This window comes from Leishmania infantum, chromosome 13 (genome assembly GCF_000002875.2).
Source record: "Leishmania infantum JPCM5 genome chromosome 13".
Taxonomy (NCBI): Eukaryota; Euglenozoa; class Kinetoplastea; order Trypanosomatida; family Trypanosomatidae; genus Leishmania; species Leishmania infantum.
Genome location: NC_009397.2, coordinates 142900 through 162258, shown reverse-complemented (window position 1 = coordinate 162258; position 19359 = coordinate 142900). Strand labels below are relative to the sequence as shown.

At 60.0% G+C, this 19359-nt stretch overlaps 7 protein-coding genes across 7 annotated transcripts; all 7 read right to left on the bottom strand.

Moving 5' to 3' along the window:
• Nucleotides 1-2671: 2671 nt before the first annotated feature.
• LINJ_13_0460 (putative 40S ribosomal protein S12) lies at nucleotides 2672-3097 on the bottom strand (the record flags this gene model as incomplete). The annotated part of the gene is made up of 1 exon (XM_001464040.1): nucleotides 2672-3097. One exon carries the CDS (start codon nucleotides 3095-3097, stop codon nucleotides 2672-2674), a length of 426 nt encoding a protein of 141 aa, XP_001464077.1.
• Nucleotides 3098-4306: 1209 nt separating this feature from the next.
• Nucleotides 4307-4903, bottom strand: LINJ_13_0450 (putative 60S ribosomal protein L18; the record flags this gene model as incomplete). The annotated part of the gene is made up of 1 exon (XM_001464039.1): nucleotides 4307-4903. One exon carries the CDS (start codon nucleotides 4901-4903, stop codon nucleotides 4307-4309), a length of 597 nt encoding a protein of 198 aa, XP_001464076.1.
• A 1157-nt stretch (nucleotides 4904-6060) lies between these two features.
• LINJ_13_0440 (conserved hypothetical protein) lies at nucleotides 6061-8064 on the bottom strand (the record flags this gene model as incomplete). Its single annotated transcript, XM_001464038.1, has 1 exon — nucleotides 6061-8064. The coding sequence occupies one exon, from the start codon at nucleotides 8062-8064 to the stop codon at nucleotides 6061-6063; it is 2004 nt and encodes a 667-aa protein (XP_001464075.1).
• An 886-nt stretch (nucleotides 8065-8950) lies between these two features.
• Nucleotides 8951-9547, bottom strand: LINJ_13_0430 (conserved hypothetical protein; the record flags this gene model as incomplete). The annotated part of the gene is made up of 1 exon (XM_001464037.1): nucleotides 8951-9547. The coding sequence occupies one exon, from the start codon at nucleotides 9545-9547 to the stop codon at nucleotides 8951-8953; it is 597 nt and encodes a 198-aa protein (XP_001464074.1).
• An 839-nt stretch (nucleotides 9548-10386) lies between these two features.
• On the bottom strand, nucleotides 10387-14094 carry LINJ_13_0420 (conserved hypothetical protein; the record flags this gene model as incomplete). Its single annotated transcript, XM_001464036.1, has 1 exon — nucleotides 10387-14094. The coding sequence occupies one exon, from the start codon at nucleotides 14092-14094 to the stop codon at nucleotides 10387-10389; it is 3708 nt and encodes a 1235-aa protein (XP_001464073.1).
• A 2610-nt stretch (nucleotides 14095-16704) lies between these two features.
• Nucleotides 16705-17541, bottom strand: LINJ_13_0410 (conserved hypothetical protein; the record flags this gene model as incomplete). Its single annotated transcript, XM_001464035.1, has 1 exon — nucleotides 16705-17541. The coding sequence occupies one exon, from the start codon at nucleotides 17539-17541 to the stop codon at nucleotides 16705-16707; it is 837 nt and encodes a 278-aa protein (XP_001464072.1).
• An 898-nt stretch (nucleotides 17542-18439) lies between these two features.
• LINJ_13_0400 (conserved hypothetical protein) lies at nucleotides 18440-19189 on the bottom strand (the record flags this gene model as incomplete). The annotated part of the gene is made up of 1 exon (XM_001464034.1): nucleotides 18440-19189. One exon carries the CDS (start codon nucleotides 19187-19189, stop codon nucleotides 18440-18442), a length of 750 nt encoding a protein of 249 aa, XP_001464071.1.
• Between the last annotated feature and the right edge of the window lie 170 nt (nucleotides 19190-19359).

The following is a 19359-nucleotide window of genomic DNA, read 5'->3' as shown; positions in this document are numbered from 1 at the left end:
GCTGTCCGAGTCTGGTGCCTGCCGTCTTCGTTCGAGGCTGTACATTGTATGCCTGTTTCTCTCTTGGTTTCTATGGGTGTCTGTGCGCCGCGTTCACGCGCGTCACGCACACACACTCGCGATCCGCTTCCGTTGGCGAGTATATGTGCGTGTGTGCGTGTGTTGAGGGAAGGAGGGAAGAACCAAGGGAGAGAACGAAGGACAGAGAGGCAACAACTGAAAAAGGGGGAGGGGGAAGGGGAGGGCAGAAGGGATAGGACACGTACGCGCGATACACGCTCACTCAGAGAGAGAGGAAGGGGCCAGCAACAAAGCAAAACGAGGGAAGGCAGACAAGCGGAAGATATAAAACGGAGGGGGAGGGGGAGAGAGAGAGAACAAAAAAAGATATGGTTCAAAACACGGTACCGAAGGCTCTGTCGAGCACGCACACACGCACACATACGCACGCACGCAAAAGCAGACACACCACCGACACTACACGGGCAAAATAATAGTAATGATGGTAAAAACAACAACAAAACAAAACGCGCAAACACGTACAGCAGCAATAAAAAAAAAAGTTGTGTCGCGTTTCTGGTGTCTGTGCCGCTGGAATATCGGGGTGTGTGTGTGGGGGGGGGGGGAGGGGGGGAAGGAGGTGTCTGTACGTGGTGGGTCTCTGTCCTTACCCTTTCTCTTATTTTCCGCTTTTCGGGCTGGCTAAAATCACCACCTGCATGCGCGAATACATGTATATATGCGTGTCTGTGCACACACATACAGAGAGACGTGCGCACACTACGCCACACGCCGCGTGCTGCGGGTATGGAGAGGGAAGTAGGGCGGCAGAGATGAGTGTGTGTGTTTGAGGAGGGGGAGAGGAGGAGAATGGGCGGTGGGGTAGAGATCGAAATCGTTTCCGGTCTTGCTGCTCTGCCTCACCACCAGCTGGTAGCACAAGAACACCAGAGCAGCGAACGAAAAAGCAAGCCAAGCAATGAAGACGGAGCCGGCGGGCAAAACAAAAATAAGCGATGGAGCCGATGCACGCAGAGGCAACGCGTTTATGTGCAAACGCTCGCACCAAGGGCAGAGAAAGGTCGGGAAGGCACAGCCACAGGCACGGGCGCGCGCGAGGTGGGGAGGGGGAGAGAGGTCGTGGAGCAAACGAGAGGAGCCGCCTCACGTCACGTCACTCACGCGCGTGTATGTGGTAATCTTGAAAAGTTTCCTACCTCGTACCCGTTCACGAAAATGCTGGCGAGGTGTACGATGTGCAGTGGAGCCGTAGCCTTACAACGGAAAAGATCCGCACAAAGGCAGACAGACGAACGCGGCTTTCGTATTTGGCATTAATAAGCAAGGCAGGGCGTCCATCAAGGAAGTCAGGAAGACAAGCAACGGGAGATGGTGAGGAGAGTGAGTGTGCGGAGGGCACGTCCAAGGGAGATGGAGAGAGCGCACGGACGGCAACGAGTCACGCTTGTCATACTCACGCACGCCCACATCAGCGTGCCACGGAGAACAGGCGGAAAGGAAAAACGACGAGCGTTTCTCCCACGCGCGAGGGAGGGGGGAGAGGATAAGGGGTGTCGTTGCGCCTCCCCCGCAGAAGCCAAGCACAGCAACAACAGTAGAAGCAGTCGACATCCACAGAAACACGCAGCATGTCGTGTGCCACGTGCGTGGCGGTAGCACATGCCCCTGTGTCGGTCTGCGCGTAGCGTGTTCAAGGGCGAACATGGGGGGAGGAGGGGATGCGGAGGGCAAGGAGTGCCGTGTGCGTATCTCCCCGAGCCCACGCGCATCCTCCTCCATCCCCCATCCATCCACTCATGCCTCCATGCCACTGGCCTAGCTTTTTCTGATGTTGCTACCCCCTCCCCCAGCGGACGCACACTTTCTTTTGGTGCGGCGGCGGCTCTTTGGTTTGTTTGCGTGGGTCATCGGAAAAGAAATTTGAAAACTTTTACTGAAAAGAAGAAATGAAGTTAGTGATTTCGTATATATACAGAAAAGCGCCCTCCTCCCACGGCATCGGCGTCATCTTCCTCGTCTCCTCTCTTTGCCCTGCCCTGCCATCTGCCTTCCTCACCACCACCACCACCTCATCATTCTCATCCTCGTCATCTCTCGCTTTCGCTCGCCACCAAGCCGTACACGCGCGCACGCATGTCCGTGTGTGTCCGAGTACGAGAGAGCAAAGAGAAGAACATGAGAGAGCGAGAGCGAGCAGCGCGAGAAGACAAGAGGACGAAAGAGTAGCTGAAGCGTGGGAGAAGCTGCTCCTCGTCGCACGCATACACGCACACACGCACACACGCACACACTGCGTAGCGTGACCAGTAGCCATCAAAAAGGGTGCGCAGGCATACACGGCAAAGCAACACGCACGAACCACACGAGACCCTTCCTCTGCATGCGTGTGTGCCTGCGCGCTCCTTGCAGCCACCGTCTGTGCATCTCCTCGCACTTCTTTCGTTGCTTTAGAAAAAGAGCGCTTAAACAGGAGTTGATGCCCGTCCCCTCGGAACTTGCCCTGCGCCCCTCCCCCTTCTCTTCCGCATGCGCGCACACATGCTCGCTCGCTCGCTCGCACAAGCACAGCCGAAACGTTGCTCACTCAGTAAGAGAGCGGATGGAAAGGGAGGGGGGCGAAGAGCGGGGGCGCGAAGGGAGGAAGCTGCTTTTAGTGCAGCTGAGACAGCAAGTAGTCCAGAGCCTTAGTGCGCTCACCGAAGTCGCGAATGGCGACAGAGGAGCACTTGAGAGTCTTGGTCACCTCACCGGCCACATCGCGGCGCACGAGGCCGGCCCACTGGGCGAGCTTCTCGCGCTCCTCGACGTTGATCAGATCGATGTTGCCCTGCTTGGCGAGCGCGGTGACAAGCTTCTTGTACTCCTCATCCTCGCAGTCATCAGCGAGAATGCACATGTGCGCCGTCTTGCAGTCCAGGGTGCGGGCCACCTCAGAGAGGCCGCGGACGAGGCCATTGGCCTCGAGCGCCTTCTGGATCACAATACGGACGGCATCCTCCAGGCTTTCCGGCGCGACATCAACCACGACGTTCTCCTCTACCGCAGGGACTTCAACACGGACGGTTTCCTCAGCCATTGTGGTAATAGTTTGTTCTTTTCCGAAAGAGAAGAAAGACTAGAGAGCGTGCGGGTGCGCAGATAACGAAATCTGCACATGTTAAGACGTGCATGTGAGTGAGTTGACGCGTTTTGGTGTTTTTTTTTGATGCGTGTGTGTGTGTGGCGAGAGTAGACATGCACCCAGCAGAGGGAAAAGAGAACAAGAGGACGTCGCGGTGGGGAGAGGAGCGAGGCAGCCAGTAGTATTAGCGGCGGAGACGGATCAAAGAAGAGCACGCGCTTTGGTATTAGCGGCCAAGAGAACAGAGAGGGTTACACAGCTGCGCACCCGCGTGCGTCGGTGCTGGTGTGTGTGTGTGTGTGGGGGGGGGGGGCGTCGAAGTGAAATGCAGGCCCGTGCGGAGGAAGTAGAAGGGGGCGACAGGGCAGAGAGGCAGAGCGGGAGGGGAAGGAAGAGGAGCGCATGCCGCACACACGCATGCACATTTGTGTCCGCCAATCCGGCCGCCCCTCCTTCTCCTCACCTTCCTTCGCCTTCACTCTCACAGTCCCCCCCCCCTCATGCTCTCTCTCCCACGATAACCATCATCATTGTCCTGCCCTTCACCCCTCACATCCCTCTTCTCCCCTTCCGTCTCCCTCGCACAGGAGGAGGGAGAGTGGCGAGAACACACGAGGGTCCTCAGAAGGCAAGAGACGATGGAGCGTGCCTGCTCCTCGCTACCCCCGTACCCCGCTTTCCTCCATGCACAACACAGCACCCACACAGTAAACGCACATGCGTGCGCAGACACACACACGCCTTTCGCTGCTCCTCCTCGCCCACGCCGTCCGCCCCAGATCACCTCCCGTGCACTCTGCATCCTCTACCATCACCCGTGTATCTGCACACGCACACACGGAAGAAAGAGGATGACGAGGGGGTCGGAGGCGGTCGCGTAGCCGCAGCAGAGAGCGGGTAGCGAGAGAGAGGGAGGGGGGCAGAGGAGATGCGGTGTCCTCTCCTGAGTCGTTTTTGTTTTCCGAAGATTCTTGTTTGGTCAATGCGTGAACGAAGGAGCGAAAAAAAAAATACAAACAAGCGAAAAGAGAAGAGAAACGTCACAGGGGAGAGACATCACCGAGAGAGGCACGCACCTCCCACTGAAGGGACGCGAGCGCGTGTAGGCTGGCGCGCACGCCGTCGCACAGCCGCGCCCACCATCGCGAATTACCGCCATACTCCTTAGACGTGGCGGAAGGCCTTGCGTTTGTACGAGCGGCCCGTGCGGCGGCCGCGCTTCGTCTCCTTGCCGCGGTTGGTCGCGTAAGGCTTCGAGTGGCTGCCGGGCACGCCAGAGGCGCCGAAGTGGCGCACCGACTCGCGGCCAGACTTGCGACCACGCAGCAGGTACGTGTTCTTGCCAGTGGGAGCAATCATGGCGAGCTGGTCGAAGGTCAGGCACTCACCGCCGGCGGCGACGATGCTCTGGCGCGCGCTCTTGGAGAAGCGCAGGGCGCAGACGCGCATCGCGGGGATGCGGGCCATGCGCACATCATCCAGGACGTCACCGACCACGACGGCGATCGGGGCTGCCTTGCTCTTCGCGGTGAAGACAGCCTTGCGCTTCATGACGACGGCGATGCGGCTCAGCGATATCGGGGCGCGGTTGCTGCGGCTCTTGATCAGGCGCTGGTACACGACCTTGTTGAAGCCAGAGCTTGTGCGCTTCGCGAGGAACTTATACAGCTTGATCAGCAGCTTGATGTAGGGGTTCGTCGAGTACGTGTGATGGCGAATCACACGACTCTTCTTGGAGATACCAGTCAGATCGACGCCCATTGTTTCTCTCTTTCCATTTTGGAGGGAGGGGTTTAAGTGTGTATGTGTGTTCGTATGGAGTGGGGGAGAGAGTGCGAGGCGATGGAAAGAAAAGGGTGGGCGGTGGATATGCACATGCGAAGAGGAAGACATCATCAACAGAGGAGCAGAAACGGCATACGTGCTCCAGGTGGTGGTAGTGGTGGTGGTGGCCAGCGCACGCCGCCAATGGGGAAAGGGAAGTCGCGATGGAGGATCGCGGCGCACGCGCTTCTGAGTCGGTGCCCTGCTCTTTCCTGTGCGCACGTACGCATGGAAAGACTCCACAGAGCAAAGCACGACGTGATGCAGCATATCGCTGTACATCACGCGGCCCGTTTTACGTATATACATGTGTGTGTGTGTGTGTGTGTGTGCATGCCTCTGAGTGTGATGACGGAGCAAGCAAGCGCATTCGCCAAAGCCGCCGCATAATCATCCTCTTCGACACGCCGTCTCCCACTTCCACGGGCCTGCCTTAGCTGTCCTACACGTGATGTGTGCGTGCATCGCTGCGCATGGTGTATGTATGCGCACACTCTAGTTTATGCCCATTAGTCCGGAGTGAAACTCGGCATTAGAATCAACTACACGATACCCGCGTTAAACGCCGTCGTCTGCGCACCGGCGTACGTCCCCGTGTATGTGTGCATGCGTGTTTATGTCAAGTCGTTCGCCGGATGAGCGAGAGGGGGAGCTGGAAAGGTGGAGAAAACGTCCCACCTCCTTTCTCGCGCTTCGCCCCAGCACGGCATCCGCTCCTCGCAGAGACGCATAGCCACGCATACTTCAACGCAGTGCGTGGGCCAACAATCAGAGAAAGGCGGTGAGAGGTGACCCATGGAGAAGTAGAAAGCAACGAGTCGTGTCCGCAGAGGGTGTGTGGAAGCAACTGACGGAGGTGCGGGAAAAAAGGGAAGGGAAGGGGGCAGCAGCAGCAGCCCAAGTCAGCGGAAAAAAGAGCGAAGAGGGGCACGAGAAGGGAAACGGCGGCAGTATGCCTCGCCACCCATACAGCTGTGCGCACACGCGCCTGGGCAGGCCTGGAAAATGACCCCACCCCACCCACCCACCCCTCGTTTCACTCCCTTTCCACAGCCCCTTGTCGTCCCAGCCCCCCTCTCCGAGTCAGAGTGCGCTTACTCCTGGAAGTCGTCATCCTCTGCAAACGCCTTTTGATTGATAGCCATGTCTGCATACGGCTGCCCCACCGACGCGTACGCACGGACCCACGAGAGAGTCTCAATGTGCCCACTCCGCACCTTGCCAAAGTCGGCGGCACGACGACGGCGGCGCTTGAGGAACGTAAGCGCCGGTGACGCAGCTGCGTCGGCAGCGTGCTGCGCCTCAGCACGGATGCTCTCCTCCGTCTTCACCGTGTCCTCGAACGCTGGCGCCGCTGCTTGCTCCTGCTCAGGAGAGCCACTCTCGGCGCCGGCCGATGCCGCACCGGCGACCCGCGCGGACTCTTTCTCATTCGCCCAAGACGACGCAGGGGCGGCACCGGTGTTGGGCGCCTGCTGCTTCTGTTGGTGCTGGGACTGGCCCCTCGTCGTGCGGGCAAGGGACATCACAAACGCACCCACCGACGCGTCAGCGCTAGGGCCGCTGGCGACCACCCAGTAGCCGTGGCCCAGCTCACCCTTGAGCTGGTCGAAGCCCCACCCCGCAAAGCCGCACAAGACGACAATGTCCTCCTCCGCCGAAGCCTCCTCCGCATCCAGCTTCGCCATGAGGACGTCGAGGTCGCCGTCCAGCCACAGGTTTGACCCGAGAGGCAGCGCGTGCGGGACCCCGGGCACTCGGTGGAGAAGGAAGATGCTGTCGTCGAAAGAGCTGCCGGACATGACCGGGCCACCAATCATCAGTGTGTGTTGCGCCAGATGTCGGCGGAAGATTGGATGCACGCGGCCCAGTCGAACCGTTGCCTCGATGGTCATCTCCAGCCCTTCCTCGTTGCGAAGGGGCTTGTTGAGCACAAGCGCTGCGGACTCGTGCGTGACGTGGCGCACCATGAGCAGCACCGTGCGTCGGAAGAAGCCGCGTGCGGTGGGGTGAGAAAGAAGCAGCTGCACCTCCTTGGGCTCCTTCGCCATCTCCGCCTGAGCAGGGAGGATGTCGCTCAGCTCCTCGCCGGACGGCACCCTGCTCTCCTCGGGCGCGCTTCTGCGCTCGGCCCTTTCACTCCCCTCCGCCTTGTCGCCGCCCTCGCCCGTGAAATCGGCTCCCCCTTCCACGTCAGGAGCGCCGTCGAAAGCGTTTTCCGCAGACGTGGGTGCCGCCTCAGGAGCCATTGCTGCCCTTGAGGCTGCGGCCGCTGCTGTAGCCGCGATCATCACCGGTGGACCGCCGTTGTCGCGCGACGCAGAGGAACACTTCCTCGCGCGGCGCGTCTGGCGGTCTAGCGAGACTCGCTGATCTGAGCTGAGGCCGTGAATGAGAGAGTTGTGCAGCGGCATCACATCCAGTGTTCGCTGCAGCGGCGCCACATCAGCAGCCTCCGCAGAGGAGGTCGAGGACGAGCCGGCGGTCATCGTTACCAGCTTCGTCTTTCCGGCGTTATCCAGGTCGCACACGTACTGCAGCTCCTTCACCGCTGCAAAGGCATTGGTGATGTTGCTCATAGAGAACGGCGTGGCCTCATAGATTTGCCGGAGCGCCACGGTTAGAGTACTGTAGGGTAGCACGCATAATGGCACGGTGGTGCCGCGTGCGCCTCCCAGCGATGCGGTGGAAGAGCCAGACGCAGCAGCGGCCTCAGCACCGGCGGCCTCTTCTGCTGCTGAGGTGGTGGCAGGTGCACCTTCGTCGCTGGCGGCGGCGCCATCGGCATTTCCCTTCGCCGCCGTGAACATGGACGCACACTGCTCTTTGTACGCCTCCACCGCCCGCGTCGTCTCCTGTGGCAGCGGCGGGATGTATTGCGGACTCCCGTTATTCAGCCGCCGAATCAACGCATCCAGGAAGGTGCGTGACTCGGCCCACTTCATCTCGCTAATGTTGAACGGCTGCCATTCCATCATGCGATGGTCGTACACCTGTAACGGGCAGCACATGAGCTGTGTCCGCATCGCCACGCTGGCGTCGACGCGGCGGCACATCTTGTACAGCTTGCGGTACGTAGTAAGAACAACCTTCTCCATTATGTCAGAGTCTGTGTGTATGCGGCTACGTACGCGAAAGTGTGGTGAATGAAGGTGCGGGTGGGTGGGTCCCCCGAGAGCCACCTCCCTCCTTGTACCGAAGCGCGACTGCTCTGTGCAGCTGGCGGTTCACGGAACGAAACTAAAAAAAAAAAAACGAAAGCAACAACAGAATAGAGAGAGACAAGGAGGAGGACGCCCTGCGAGCAGCGTAAAGCACGTCCTGCAACCTACTTCCTCAGAAAACAACCCTAGCCACACCTAACCACCACCACCCACCAACATTACGTGCACGGGGCCACACGCACGCACACACGCACGCACACACGCACGCACATATGTGTGCACGCATGGAGAGAGAAGAAGAAGAAGAGAGAGAGAGTGGGAATGATCGACAAAGTGTGTGGGACGCATCTGAGCACCCCCTAATCTACGCTCAGGTCAGCCGACACGGGGGGACGGGGTGCCGAAACCATAACACGCCGGCGCAGGCGTTCCGTCTTGGTGATGGTGGTGGCGGAAGGAGCACATGACATGCTCGGGGTACAGCCTTGCCGCCACAACGCCACACACACGAAAAAAAAAAACAGATGAGGAGGCAGCGAATGGATGGTCAATCGGTGCGCATGACTATCCGTTTCGATATAGGTATATATAGGTATATATAGGTGTGTAAGCGAATGACACGCGCTCTTGCTCTGGCCCCAGGGAGGCGCAGATGGAAAAGCACGCGCCTCTGTGCCTGAAGGCGCGCACACATGACCGACAAGGAGGGCACACGCAGCTACGCAGACATTCAGAATCGATGTAAGACAACAACAAGAGCCACACACACAAGTCCGCAAATGTCTCTCCCCAGCAGCCCCCTGTCCCGGCTGCTGCTGTTCTACTCCATCAATTCTGCGGCGGGTGACCCTTCCTTTGCAGTCGCGTCCAGCTTGCGACGTCGCTTCACGACGGCGTTCAGCGGGTTGCCTTGCCGCTCATCCCGCATCTTCGCCGCGTTGTCGATGTAGCGTTGCTCGTTCCAGACATCCTCGAGCACCCCCCACAGGCGCCACGTCGCCGCAACCCCCATGGGAACAACGGGTAGGACAAGCCGATTCTGATAGATGCCGAGGTAGAGCGCGATCGCCGTGCAAATGGAGCTAATGCCTGTCAGTCCGTATACGCCGGACTGGTAGAGGGAAGCACTCCACGACGCGCTGCCGTGCTCCTTCAGCAGGCGCGAGGTGCTCGCCCGCACCAGTGCCGGCGAGGTCGCATCAGCGCCAGAGGCTACGGGAATCAGCTGCACGTCCTCGCCTCTCTCTGCGATGCGGCGGCGCAGATCAAGATAGCGCTTCTCGCGATAGAAGTCCGTTAGCACACTGCACTTGGCGGCCTTGTAGATTTCCTCGTACGAAATACTTCGTCCAGTTGACTTGTTGTTCAGGACGGGGGCCGGGCTGGCGCTCGTGTTAGCGGCCGCTGGCGTCTGCATCTTGTGCCTAAGGGGAGGAGGGGGGATGTGTGTGTGTGTGTGTGTGTAAAACCGCTTGTTGCACGCGTGGAATGCTCCCCTGCCCGGCAGCCGATGGGCCTGTAGCAAGGAGAAGGGTGGGGGAGTGTTAGGGGGCCACCTGAACAGAGAGAGGGTGGTATAGGCAACACTGCTGGTGTCCAAAAGAAGTGCACGCGCACAGCCCTGTGCGCGTGCGCCTCCCCCACGCTCTTCCTGTGGCTGACCCTTCTTCGGGGGCAGGAAAGGCGAACGAGCCCGCGAAAACGCGGAGAAAAGCGAAAGAGAAGGAAGCGAGATCGAAAGTCTGTGTTTTCCCCTTCGCTACCGCCACCCACCCTCGCCCTCACGTACTCGCGCAAACTGTGCCGAGCCGTTGAGCCGTGCAGGTTTGTGTGTGTATAAACGTGCGCGTGTACACGTGAGAAAGAAAGGAGGCCAGCAAGGAGAGGGATGAGGGCGTGTAGGTCAGCAGAGGTCAACCCCGCACAAGTCCACGCACATTCGACCGTGACGGAGCGACGGGGGGGGGGGGGGGGTGGAGGAAGGGAGAGTGAGCACACACAGTGTGTTTGGCGAGCAACCGCGACGGCTGTGTTACAAAATGGTCAGCTGCTCTCAAACAGAGCTGCGCTTGACGGGCTTCACCTGGTTTGGCGCGCCTTCTATTCGCAGCGAAAGAGGAAGATGCGCAGCTGATACAGCCCACACACACGCACGCACAGGCAGGCAAGGCAAGGAAGGCAGGTATGCTGCAGCCTTACAAGCGGTTGTCTTTTAGTGGCTGTGTGGATGTGCGTGTCGCTGCCACTTGTCGTGCCCTACGAGGTGATAGAAGAGGCCGGGGAGTCGGTGAAGGACAGCAAGGCAAGAAAGTCGCTCCAGTCGTCCAGGCTCCCGGTCGCTGTGAAGTTGAAGGTGGCGGACGTACCTGCCGCGGCCCGGTTGGGAACGTCAACACTGCTGCTTCGGTACTCCTCCAGCGTGGACCATGTCGGCTGTGAGACGGTCGGTTCACGTAGAGTGTGAAGGGCCTGCAGAGACTGCTGCCGCTGCGGCTGTGCTGGAAGCACAGCCGGTGATGTAATCGTCGCGCAGGTGCGAGCGGGCGGGGTTGTGTCCGAGTCCGCTGCCCACGTACTCGACACAGGCGGAAGCGATGCATCGCGAGACCATGATCCTCCGCGCTGCTTCTCGTCTGCAGCGGCTCTCCGCGATCCGGAGTTGCGAGGATCCAAGTCACGGGAGTAAGCATCGCCCTCAGCTTCGACGGTCATGTCCGCGGAGCGACGATACACCCTTGTCGTGTCCACCTGCTGCGCTCCTTGCGAGGAGGTCAACACTTTCGCAGCAGCCTCATTACACATGCCGTGATGCGCCGTAGGCACGCTGTCAGACTGTGGGCGTCCTTGTTGTGACCCTCGGGCGGCAGGCGACACGTCACGACTCTCGCCAGTGCCGGCATGCAAAAGTCGCTGCTCTGCTCTCAGCGGTGCAGAGGACCACGGATGTGTGTCTGTAGCATAACTGGGTTCAGCAGTGTTGGGGGTACAACACATCTTCTGGGGTGTCACCGGCGCTTCCTCTCCGCGTTTCACTTGAAACACCCCTGACGCCGGAGAAGACGACGAAGACGATGAAGACACTTCCGCGGAGCTCTTCTTGACCGTGGTGGCTGCGTTGTTAGAGGCATGCACGGCAGTAAAGGTATTGTTGCTGCTCGCCACCTTGGGAATGGCGTTGATGTCAACGGTTCCCAGCGGGTGTGCGCGCGCCAGATGGGTCGTCACCACCTCTTGCAGTGGCGGGGAAAGCAAGCTGCACAGAAGATGCTGCGGTGGCTCGTGGCGCAGACTGGACGTCAGTTCTGCGATGCGGCGAGACCTCCGCGCCATTACACGGCGGTCCCGATCGGCCACTCGCTGCTCAGCCGCCACCGTGATGAGCCCCTTCTCCACCTCCACCTCCATCTCCTGGGTGATACGCTGCTGGGTCGCTTGCGTCTGCGCCGCTGACCACAGCTCAGCACACCTGTCCTGCAGCGTCGCCTGCGCGTCGCGTACCTCCTCCAGCCTGGAGAGAGACGCAGCGGTGCACTGCCGCCGCGATGCAAGCAGAGAGCGTCGCTTGTCATCGCGGGCACGCAGCTTGTCCTGCAGGACATCAAGCAAGGCAGCGGACACGACATCCTGTGGTGCGGCGTAGGTTTCCGACACATACTGGGCGTCCGCGGTGCCAGGAGTACTGCTGGACACGGGAAGAATCAGCGAGCACGCCGCAGCAAGGTTCTGACGGTGCGCCGCCTCCCACGACTTCGCCAAGGCGTCGATGCGGGCCTGGTGTGCGTGCTGTGCACAGCGCGTCTGCTGTAGTCGCTCCACAGCCTCCGTGCATAGAGACGTCAAGCCACGCCGCAGCTCGTCGCACTGCTGGCGCAGGAGGGACGCACCCTGCTGGCGCGCTGCCTCCTGCGCCATGGTGCTGCGTAAAACGCGCGTAAGCTCTTCGGCATGCATGCGAGCTGCACTACACGCGGCGGCCACCCCTGACGCACCGCCGCGTAGACGCTCCACCAAGCGCGTCTTCAACGCCAGAACCTCCTCCCGGAGGGGTTGTGCGTGCTGGCTGCTGGTCGCGCTGGCGGCATCACGGATTGCCTGAAAGGCGTTTCGGTTGGCCGCCTCGCCTGAGCGGCGCAATCGCTGCAGCTGCTCCGTCAGCGATTCTTCCTCGGCGTGGTGACGCTGACGGCGTGCGTTGGCCTCCGCAAGCAGGCGGCCCTCCAGCTCCCGGTGCTGCGCGTCCGCCATCGCCATGTCGCCCTCCACAATGGTGTTCGCCTTTTTCTGCAGAAGCGCGCGCGCCTCCTCGGCTGCCTGCGTGTGGCGCTGCGTGGAGAGTGTGATCCTGGCCGTCACATCTCTCAGCAGCTGTTGCAGCCGCTCTGCGGCGTGGCCGCGCAGCTGCGCAGCCATCCGACGCACATCCGCCTGCAGCGCTGCAATGTTGTCCTGCTTGACGACCGCCCGCTCCTTGTAAAAGGCCATGTACCGCTGCATCATATCCACCATATAGCGGCTGAAGACTTGCTTGTGCTGCACCGCATCCTGCATCCACGCTTGCTCTCGCCCTCGCCGGACCGAGTGGGCCGCATCAAGCGTGCTGGTGTGCACGTAGTCGACAAGGTTATCGCGCGTGTGGCGCAGGCGCTTGTCGCAGTAGCCGCGCAGTACCATCACTGCCCGCTGCAAGGCGCTCCCTAGTTCTGTAGAGGACGGCTCAGCTGACGAGGCGCCGGCAGCGCCGGCTGTAGGGCTGGGCGAGTCTGCGTCGCCTGTCGGCGGCACTGCAACGTTGGAGTTGGTAGAGAAAAGGGCAAGACGCACACCAGCTTCACTGTAAGGTTGCATCTCGAGCACGAGCGCGGCTCGCTCTCGCAATTCGCGCACCGTCTGCTCGGTGGCCGACCTCATGTCACATATGTGTTGCAACTGCTTTTCCAAACGCGCCCCATCGAGGCTGCGCACCTCCGCGGCCTGTGCCTCCATTTCCTTCGCATACCGACTCGCGAGGGCTTCGAGCCGCTCCACCGTGTACCGCTCCAGCTCTGCGCGCCTCGACGCCAACTCCTGCTCTTTCTCCTCGAGCTCGGTCGTCTTCACCAGCACACTCGTCTCTAGCGCCAACAGCTCCGTTTCCTCCCTCACTTGGCGGTCGCCAACACTCTCCTCCAGCCGCCCCTGCTCCACGTCCAGGGCATCGAGGGTGGCGTAGAGATCGCGAATCTCTTTCTTCTTGCATTCCTCTATGCCTGCGGCATCGGCGGCGTCGGCGGCGGCACCACCCGTGTTAGTGGGCAATCTCGCCGCTGCAGCAGGCGCACCCCTTGGCGGCAGCGAATGCACCGGACCGCCAGCAGAGGAAGCACCGGTAGAGGCAAAGTCCAGAAAGGATGGCGACTGCTCCTGGACCACGTCAGTCATGAGGAAGGGCGGAATGGATGACGACAAGGAAAGAGCCTGCCCTGCTGGCCGGGGTGGTGGTGGTGCACTGAATGGGCTTGGCGTGACTGTTGCAGATGCCGCTGGTGGCGGTGACGAGTCCATCTCCTCCAGCCACGATAGCGCCGAGGCAGCCGGTGCCTCGGCGCCGCTGGGAGAAGCAGCTTGAATGGCGGAGCTGGCGGAGGTTCCACCCGCCGCAGGAGGCCCTAGAGAAGCGCCGGTAGCGTTGGGCTCTACACGAGCCCGTCGCCCGGCTACTGGGGCGGAAGTCGGAGAGGGTCCCCACACCGACGTCGCCCCGCTAGAGAGAAACGCCGATTTGAGGGGCGTCGCACCGAGTCCGACAGAGCTGTCGGCGCTCATACCGGACGAGAGCACAGGTGAAGCTGCGCTGGGGCTTCCTCTCGGGCCCCCAGCAAGTCCGCCGGAGACCGATAGCGAGGATGGCGAGGAGGGCCGCCCTAGACTGGCTACGGCGCTGCGAACCCGACTGAGGTCATTCGCAAACGGATCCTCGAAGTTCATGACGACGGCGGTGGCATCCAGGTGCTCCTCTACCTTGCCAGGTGCGGAAAACTGTGGTCGAGCAGCCTGTAGCGTGTGCGTGTGTTTATTGTTGTTTTGAAGTGATACAGCGGAGGAGCGAAGCAGAAGGAAGAGAGCGGCCAAGAGGGAAAACCATCCGTGGCGGCGTCTCTGCCCACTCGAAGGTGTGCAACGGTGGCCTTGTATCGAGGGACTGTAGGAATGTGCGTCTGTGCCTCTATGGAGTTGATGTATGAATATATGAGAATACTTGCGTAGCCTATCCCATGCGTGATAGGGCAAAACGCACTTGGGTTATATATATATATATAATCTCGCGCCAGAGAAACTCCGGTGCTGCAGCGTCCGAGGAGAGGAAGTTTTGCAGGAGAGAAGCCGGGCATGGGCGATGATATTGGCTTTCTACACCACGTGTCACACGCGTGCCATGCAATGGTATGCGTGGAAGCCAAGCTGGATAAGTCCTCTGCCATCTCTGTTCCGCGAAACGGAAATCGACGCGGGTGAATGCGAGGGCGGAAGTTACGCGCGCGCAACACGTTCATGTCTGTCCACGGATAAGAAGCTGCGTTCAGCACACACATCATATGTGTCTGCTTAGCCTGTGCATGGCTGCTTACGACATGGGCGTGTGTGGGAAGCCGCTCTCTCTCACACCCTCTTCGGCCTATCGAGTCTCGCCTGGTCCGGCCTTAGGAGAGAGGGAGGAGAGCCCCTGACCAAGAGGGAACGGAAAACACGTGCACTACCGGAACATGGATGTATGCGTGTGAGTCTCGGGGAAGCAAGCACCCCTCACGTGCGTGCATCTCATGAGCAATAAACATCGCGACCCTTAATGCCGCTGCTGCAGATGCGAAAACGCAAGCAGGCCAGTGGGCCCCCACGTGCGTAGGTGCCCGTTCGTCGAGGAAGGCTGACACTGACGAGCCTGCCCCTTCACTTTCTGCAACGAAAAGAGGAAAAGACGATAGCATCCGGAATCTATAGAAATCGATAACTATATTATATTCATATCTACATACAGCGGTGATAATGCAGATGATGCGTTGTGTTCCCCTCGACTATCAACCATCACCCGAGAGGCTCAACTGCTCCCCGACGCCGACACAAGGGAAGGACGAGAGGGGTGGGGAGGAAGAGAGTTGACGGCGCGCACTCATCGATATGAACGAGTTTAATACCGTCATTGATGCACGTGTGCCTGTGTGTGTGCGTGTGTGTGTGTGTGAACGCTTTTCGAGTCCAGCTTCGTTTTCTGTTTTCCATTGTGCGTGTGTGTGGAGAACGTGTGCGCCTATGCTGGTGTAGAGGCGCCTCTCTGAAAAAAAACAAAAAACAAGGAGCTGCAGAAGTCTGTGGGTCTGGCCATGTGTGTGCGTCGGTGCTCTGGCTGGAGTTGGGCTCGACGCAGTAGGATAAATCACAAAGAGGGAGCTCGAGCAGAGACGAGAGACGGTGTACAAGAGGGCGGAGTATCGCCATCGATTAGCCGAGCCGTCCATGCAGTCCAACAAACACGTCGCACCTGCGAAGTACGAGGAACGGAGGAACAGAAGCGAGGGGGGGTAACAGAAATGCAAGCATTGTTTCAGCGGTCCAACGCGTCCGTATTCCACCCGCGAACAAGCCAGCAAACGGATACGCATGCACAACCACACAGCCACCGATCACCTGCCGCCGCGGCACTGCCGCTAACGCCTGGCCGTCATGGGGCAAGCCGTCCTGCCACCGAATCGGGTCATGCGCCTATCAAGCTCTTCCTGCCCTTCCTCGCCTCCTCGTCGGGTACGCGCTGCGCGGCGGACTCCGCACGGACCTGGCTGCACTGCATGTCTTGATCCCAGCGGGCCGCGTCCAGGGTCCTGCGCTCGAGGGCGGAGGCGGCAAGCGTCTGCCGTGCCGAAAGGAAAATTGAAGAGGAAGCAAACAAATGAACTCATCAGCGCCGACTCTGGTAAGATAAGGAGACAAGGAGGGGGAGATCTCTCCCATACGCCTGTACACACGTGCGCCCGCAACAACGAAGTCGCAGTGCTAGAGAGAGAAAGGGAGAGGCAGCAGCAGGAAGAGAGACACGGGAAGGGGAGGCTCACTTGACGCCCCCACCCCACCTCACCCTTCCTACCGCCTGACCGCAGCCGGTTCGCAGAGAAATCACGGTACCGGTGGCAGATGTCACGTGGTGTGGATCGAATCATGCAGGCTCCTCCCCCCTCGACACCAGCGCTCTTCATCTGTTATTGTGTGTGTGTGTGTGAAAAGAAGGAGGGGCGCGCGGGCAATGAGAATCACAGTCCGAGGCCACTCATCGCGCGGACGCTGCAGCCAGCGAAACAGAGCGATGCGCGTACGGTCAAGGGAGAAGTCAACAATAAAAAAAAGTAACACACACAAGAGGAGAAAGAAAAGGGGGTATAAGAAGGCGCCCACAAGGGAAAGGCCGAGCTGCTTGCGAATAGGCACGCGCGTGTGTCTCTCTGTATCTGCAGCCGTCACTGTGTCAGCACACCACACGCAGTACCTCTCTCGTTCTCCACCTCCTCACGCTCTCTCTCTCTGACCTACGCATGCTGTTCACTGAGGCACCTACTTGGCCGCACACTTGCCGCCATTCGTGAACTCCCCTTCCTCCTCGTCCTCGCCGTCCGAGTCACCCTCCATCCACCGCCGCTCCGCTTCCAGCCGCTCATGCGCGATCTTCTCGGTGCGCATCACAAACGGATTCGTTGGGCTCTTCTGCCACATCTCCCAAATAATGTCGTTGTACTGGGTGCGACGAAGGCCCGGCTTCTCCCCCTTCACCTGCTCCAGATGCTCTGAGTAGAAAGCCTTATAGAGCACCTTGGCACGCTTGCCGATATGGCGGTTGTCAGGTATCTCAGCAGCGCCGCTGGCATTGCCGCCCTTCTCCAAGGCCGCCACCACATCAGCCACGGTGCCAGAGGCTTTGATGGTGTTGCTCTCCTGTTCCGCTGCCGCGTGCAGAGTCACGCCCCGTTCGCGGTTCACGTTGCCAGACGGTAGCGGCGCCTCCTCCGTCTTCTCCGGCTTGACCACCGCGCCATGCTGGCCGCCTCGAAGGGCGGTGCGCTCTTTGTCGTAGTCTGCCAGCATCTTCGCCAAGTCCTTCTGGATTTGGCGCTGGGCCACCTTCTTGGGCACCTTCACATTCATCTCCCGCTCCTCTTCCTCCAGCTGCTCCCTCTTCTCGGCGTCACGGGTGGCCTTCGCCTCCTGCTTCTGCTCCATCTCTCGCTTCTTCTCCATCTTCTTCAACACCTTCGGGTCCGTCTCAGACCACCGCGCGTCCTCCTTCGCCGCCTCGCGGGCCGCGCGGGAGTCGATGCGCCGCTCCTCATCGCGCAGCCGCGCCTCCTCGCTGTGGCGGTTGATGTACTTGTTATTCTTGGGGCCGCTCGGCATTTTTGTACGTGTGTGTGTGTGTGTGTGTGTGTCGTCTTCCCGTCTGCAAATATTCTTATAGACGATGAAGGGGGGGCTACGCAGAAGAGATGGGAGGGAGGGGAAGGAACAGGCAATACAGCCCGAGTGCCGAGACGATGTGAAAGGGTCGAGCAAAGAAAAGGGAGGGAGAGAGAGACACGAAAGCGGCTGTTCCAGGAAGGCGTGGAGAGGTGGAGGCGGTGGACGGACAGCAAACCCACTCCTCCTGCTCCTACTGCTTCTCCGTCGGTGTGTCTGTGTGTGTGTCGGATGTGCACAAGAAGAGGCGAGCGAGAGTCCTTTCTTGCGGCGATGTGTGCAGCGATAAGAGGAGGGAAAGAAGGCGTTTAGGTGTTGGATGCCAATGCACAATCAAGACACGGAGGCATCAATACACGCACACACACACAGAAAGAGACACACATGCGGGAAGGTGAGCAGCGAAGCCCAGTGGTGGGGTGGTCGGAGAAGGAGGGAGAGGAAGGTGGAAAACAGATCTCTGAAAGCACCGCAAAATATGGAGCCCGCAGGTAGAAGAAATGGAGAATACGGGGAGGGCGCGTGCGCGCGTGCATACGACAGCACAACGCGCACACGCTTCTAAGAGCGTCACCTCCGTCCTCCTGCATTTGGTGCGACAGCGCCTCCACGGTAACGCAGTGGGATACATTCAGCAGAGTTACAAGCATGAGAGAACAATTTCCTCTGGGAATGACTGCCAATAGAGATGGACGCAACAGCTTGCCCAAAATCATTCGTGCACCCACGCACAAACACTGAGAAAGGCACGTGTCGCGTCAAAGAAGGTGTGGCTCCTCGCGCAGTTGCTGAGGTCATCGCCTTTGGTGATCCTTGCAAATCATCGTTTCGCCTCTGCTCAGCGTCTCCTGGACCCTCGAGCGGTGTCGCGGGGAGGACACAGCGTCATGGCAACTAAGTAGCCGTCGCGCACCACCGGTCTCAGCACCGCTGCGGAGCCTAAGACACCAACAGAAGATCCACAACCTCCAGGCACAGCGCCGCCGCCTCTCAGCTCCGTAACAAACGATGCCATGACCTGCGCCGTTTGCACGGCTTCCATCTCAGACCGGAAGGACAGCCGCCGCGCCTGTGCCAAAAGCACATCTGGGTTGCTCAGCGGTCGAAGTGCGGAGGACAGGTGTCTCAGGTCCACTGTAACAGCTTCACCTGCGGCAGAAGAGTGTGGCGGCGCCGGGGAGATGTACACGCACCTCGGCTGCAATCGTACGAGGTTCACGTCACCACGCTGCAGAGCAGGCACCTCATGCCCGTCGTGTAGGTGCATTGTCTGCATCGCTTCCTCGACCGTGGCGAGGGCTTTACTGTGTCGCTCAGAGACGTTGTGAAAACTTGTCTGTATGCCTGTCACATCCACGATGCGTTTGTTGGACAACTCTCGTGGCACTGCAGAGAGACGCAGGTACAGCACCAGGTCGCCGCTGTGAAACTGCACATGGGGCTCTGTCGCGTCCAAGGTGCCGCGACGTGCGCCACCCTGGGTGCTGTACCGCCGCGCGTAGTAGCTGTTACCGGCGAGATTTGCAGGAACAGCACCGCGCCGGTTGATCGTGCCCGACTCCGACGGCGTCAGCTCCACGCACTCCATGTCGTGCAGCAAGGATAACGACTCTTGCTGGCTCGGCGTCGAAAGAGGCGCATGCCGGCGAGGCTTCAAGAGGAAGCACCGACCCGTGATGGCGACGTGCGGATAGGCACGACGTGCAGCGCGTAACACCGCCACGCCGCGTAAGTGCATGACGCTATTCGTATCCAAGG